Source organism: Eumetopias jubatus, unplaced genomic scaffold, assembly GCF_037043125.1.
Source record: "Eumetopias jubatus isolate StellerSeaLion01/CBP00866 unplaced genomic scaffold, mEumJub1_p1.0 scaffold_5, whole genome shotgun sequence".
Taxonomy (NCBI): domain Eukaryota; kingdom Metazoa; phylum Chordata; class Mammalia; order Carnivora; family Otariidae; genus Eumetopias; species Eumetopias jubatus.
In genome coordinates, this window is record NW_028274811.1 from 6,314,303 (window position 1) to 6,318,485 (window position 4,183).

The window sequence follows — 4,183 nt, forward strand, 5'->3', positions numbered from 1 at the left end:
TTTACAAGATAAACATGGATTCCAGAGTGAAACAATTTGTGGCGTGAAAGTCGATGGCATGGTTGAAGAAGAGCAAAGTAGATAAAACATAAGAACTTGGATTCATGCAAAGGATGTTTGGGAAGAATGAAAAACTACTGTGACTGGACTATGTTAGCTTCTTACAGAATTCTGTGTCCTTTACTGTTCCTTATGGCATTGTCTAAAAACAACCCAGAACTCAGAACAAATAATCCATGAGCTAAGAGTAGCCCAGTAACATAATACCTACAAGTCATATATTTTCTGAAACAAGAACATTTCTAATTACCAGTGTTCTCAAGGACCCTTTCACATCTTTGTTTCTCAGAGTATAGATAATGGGGTTTAAGACTGGGGTGACTGTCGTGTAGAAAAGAGAGACAAATTTTCCCTGTTTTTTTGAGCCACTTTTGGCTGGTTGAAGGTACATAAAGATGATGGTTCCATAAAAAATAATGACCACAAACAGTTGAAAATAGAGCTACCATACGATCCAGCAATTGCACTACTGGGTATTTACCACAAAGATACAAATGTAGGGATCCGAAGGGGTATGTGCACCCCAATGTTTATAGCAGCAATGTCCACAATAGCCAAACTGTGGAAAGAGCCAAGATGTCCATCGACAGATGAATGGATAAAGAAGAGGTGGTATATATACACAATGGAATATTATGCAGCCATCAAAAGGAATGAGATCTTGCCATTTGCAACGACGTGGATGGAACTGGAGGGTGTTATGCTGAGTGAAATAAGTCAATCAGAGAAAGACATGTATCATATGCCCTCACTGATGAGGTTCTTAATTTCAGGAAACAAACTGAGTGTTGCTGGAGTGGTGGGGGTTGGGAGGGATGGGGTGGCTGGGTGATAGACAGTGCGTAGGGTATGTGCTATGGTGAGCACTGTGAATTGTGGAAGACTGTTGAATCACAGATGTGTACTTCTGAAACAAATAATGCAACATATTAAGAAAAAAAGAAAAAGAAGAAGATAGCAGGAGGGGAAGAATGAAGGGGAGTAAGTCGGAGGGGGAGACGAACCATGAGAGACGATGGACTCTGAAAAACAAACTGAGGGTTCTAGAGGGGAGGAGGGTGGGGGGATGGGTTAGCCTGGTGATGGGTATTAAAGAGGGCACATTCTGTGTGGAGCACTGGGTGTTATGCACAAACAATGAATCTTGGAACACTACATCAAAAACTAATGATGTAATGTATGGTGATTAACATAACAATAAAAAATAAAAAAAAATAATGCCCACAATCAGGTGGGAAGAACAAGTCCCAAAAGCCTTCTGGCACCCTACTGCTGATTTTATCCTCAGCACAGCTTTTGTTATAAAGCCATAGGAGACTAAGATGAGTGACACAGGGACAATTAGAAAAATAACACTAACCACAAAGAGTTCTACTTCATTGAAAGTTGTGTCCACGCAGGCCAGTTTAATGAGCACAAGGAACCTCACAGAAAATGTGGTCCAGTTTGCGATGACCACAAAGGGGCAGCTGCACAGTAAGGGAACACTGAATTAAGGAGGTGATGAGTCCACTGAGCCATGCTATGCTGGCCAGAGATGCACAGAACTGAGGATGCATTATAGTTGTGTATTGCAGAGGTCGGCAGACAGCAGCATATCGGTCATAAGCCATGACTGCAAGGAGAATACACTCAGAGGAGCCCAACCCCATGGCCACATAGAGTTGGGTGACACATCCACTGTAGCTCATGTTTTTTTTTTTTTTTCTTACTCATGGTAACCAGCAACTGTGGAACAACACTTGTGGCAAAGCAGATGTCCACACAAGAGAGATTGCTGAGGAAAAAGTACATTGGAGTGTGGAGTTTCGTGGCTAAACAAGACACCAAAATGATGGCAGTGTTCCCCAGGATGTTCAAGATGTAGAAAAGTAAAATTATGACAAAAAGGATCCTTTCTAGTTGGGGCTCATCTGCAAATCCCAGGAGAAGAAATCCCTTTTCAGAACTGTTGTTGCTTTCCTCCATCATCCTGCAGACTTCAATTTATAAAAGGATTAATATCCTGGAGAAAGAAAATGATAAGGTGAACAATGGTAAACTCTCGTATTAATCTAATATAATTATCTCCCTTTTATAACATTCAGTCATATTGTAAAGACTGATAACACTTTTCTCAATGTGTGTTAGTTGACAGAAAATGTCTCCTACTTCTGTTTCCTTGAGCACATTTCACTCTTTCAAATAAGAACAGCACTAATTCAAACACCAACACAATATCTTCACTTGGAAACAGGCTTCATGCAATGAACAGCAAGCTGGAAAAAGCAGAGGAATGAATTAGTGATATAGAAGGCAAAATGGAAAATAATGAAGCTGAACAAAAGAAACAGGAATTATGTAACATAAGAATAGACTTAAGGAACTCAGTGACTCCATCAAACATAGTAACACTAATATTATAGGAGTCCCAGAAGAAGAAGAAGAGAGAAAAGGGGCAGAAAATGTGTTTAAAGAAAAAAGAGCTGAAAACTTCCTTATTCTGGGGAAGGAAACAGACTTCCAGATCCAAGAGTGTGCCTTGAGAATGCCAAGAGAACTCCCAACAAAACAAACAAATCCAGGCCAACACCAAGACATATTGTAATTAAATTTGCAAAATATAGTGCTAAAGAAAAAAACTTAAAAGCAACAAGAAAAAAGAAGTTCTTAACTTACAAGGGAAGACCCATAAGTCTAGCTGGAGATTTCTCAACAGAAGCTTGGCAAACCATAAGAGAGTGACATCATATATTCAAAGTGCAGAATCGGAAAAATCTGCATCCAAGAGTACTCTACCCAGCAAGGATATCATTCAGATTAGAAGGAGAGACAAAGAGTTACCCAGACAATTGAGCCCCATGTCAGGCTCCCTGATCACTGGAGAGTCTGCTTCTCCCTCATCCCCTGCTTGTGCGCTCTCTCTCTCTCACTCACTCACTAACTCTCTCTCTGTCAAATAAATAAAAATTAAAAAAAATTAGCCAGAGCCTTGGCAGGAGGTGGTGGAGCTAAGATGCAGCATTGTCTTAACTGAGATCACCATACCAGTCATTGCCAGGGATAATAAGGTAACACGAAGCGAAGAATGACTTTTGTTCAACATAATACTGGAAGCTTTAGGGCATAGCAATCAAGCAAGAAAAAAATTAGAGGTATCTATATTAGTAGATAAAAAGTTAAACTCTCACTATTTGCAGATGATATATTATATATAGAAAAATCTTAAAAAAAAAAAAAACAAGGACACCTGGGTGGCTCAGTCATTAAGCATCTGCCTTCAGCTCAGGTCATGATCCCAGGGTCCTGGGATCAAGTCCTGTATTGGGCTTCCTACTCGGCAGGAGGCCTTCTTCTCCCTCTCCCACTCCCCCTGCTTGTGTTCCTGCTCTCGCTATCTCTCTCTCTGTCAAATAAATAAATAAAATATTTTTTCAAAAAAAAACCCCAGTTACTAGAAATAACAAATGAATTCAGTAAAGTTGCAAGATACAAAATTAATACCCAGAAAATGATAGTGGTACTATACACTAATATCAAAGTAGCAGAAAGAGAAATTAAGAAAACAACTCCATTTATAACTGCATCAAAAATAATAAAATACCTAAAATAAACTTAACCAAGAGAGTGGAAGACCTGTACTCTGAAAATTATAAAACACTGATGAAAGAAATTAAATATGACACAAATAAATGGAAAGAAATCCCATGCTCAAAAATTGAAAGAATTAATATTTTTAAAATTTCTATATTGCCTCAAGCAAAGTACAGATTCAATGCAATCCCTATCAAAATACCAACATTTTTCAGAAAATAGAACAAATAATACTAAAATTTGTATGGAAACAAAAAAAAAAAACCATGAATAGTCAAAACAATCTTGAGGGAGAAAAACAAAGCTGGGGATATAACAAGTTCACAATTCAGGATATACTACAAAGGTATAGTAATCAATACAATATGGTGCTGCACAAAGACTAGACTCATAGATCAATGGCACAGAATAGAGAGCCCAGAAACAAACCCACAATTATATAGTTAGTTGTTCTATGACTAAAGGAGACAAGAATATAAAATCAGAAAAAGTCTCTTCAATAAACGGTGCTGGGAAAACTGGAAAGATATATGCAAAATAATGACACTGG

The 4,183-nt window shown here is 38.3% G+C and overlaps 1 protein-coding gene across 1 annotated transcript; it reads right to left on the bottom strand.

Moving 5' to 3' along the window:
* Positions 1-274: 274 nt before the first annotated feature.
* Positions 275-2,028, bottom strand: OR2G6 (olfactory receptor family 2 subfamily G member 6). The gene is given in 4 exon segments (XM_028092330.2): positions 275-502; positions 1,286-1,477; positions 1,479-1,766; positions 1,768-2,028. Coding segments are annotated over 4 exon segments (969 nt in total).
* Positions 2,029-4,183: the final 2,155 nt, after the last annotated feature.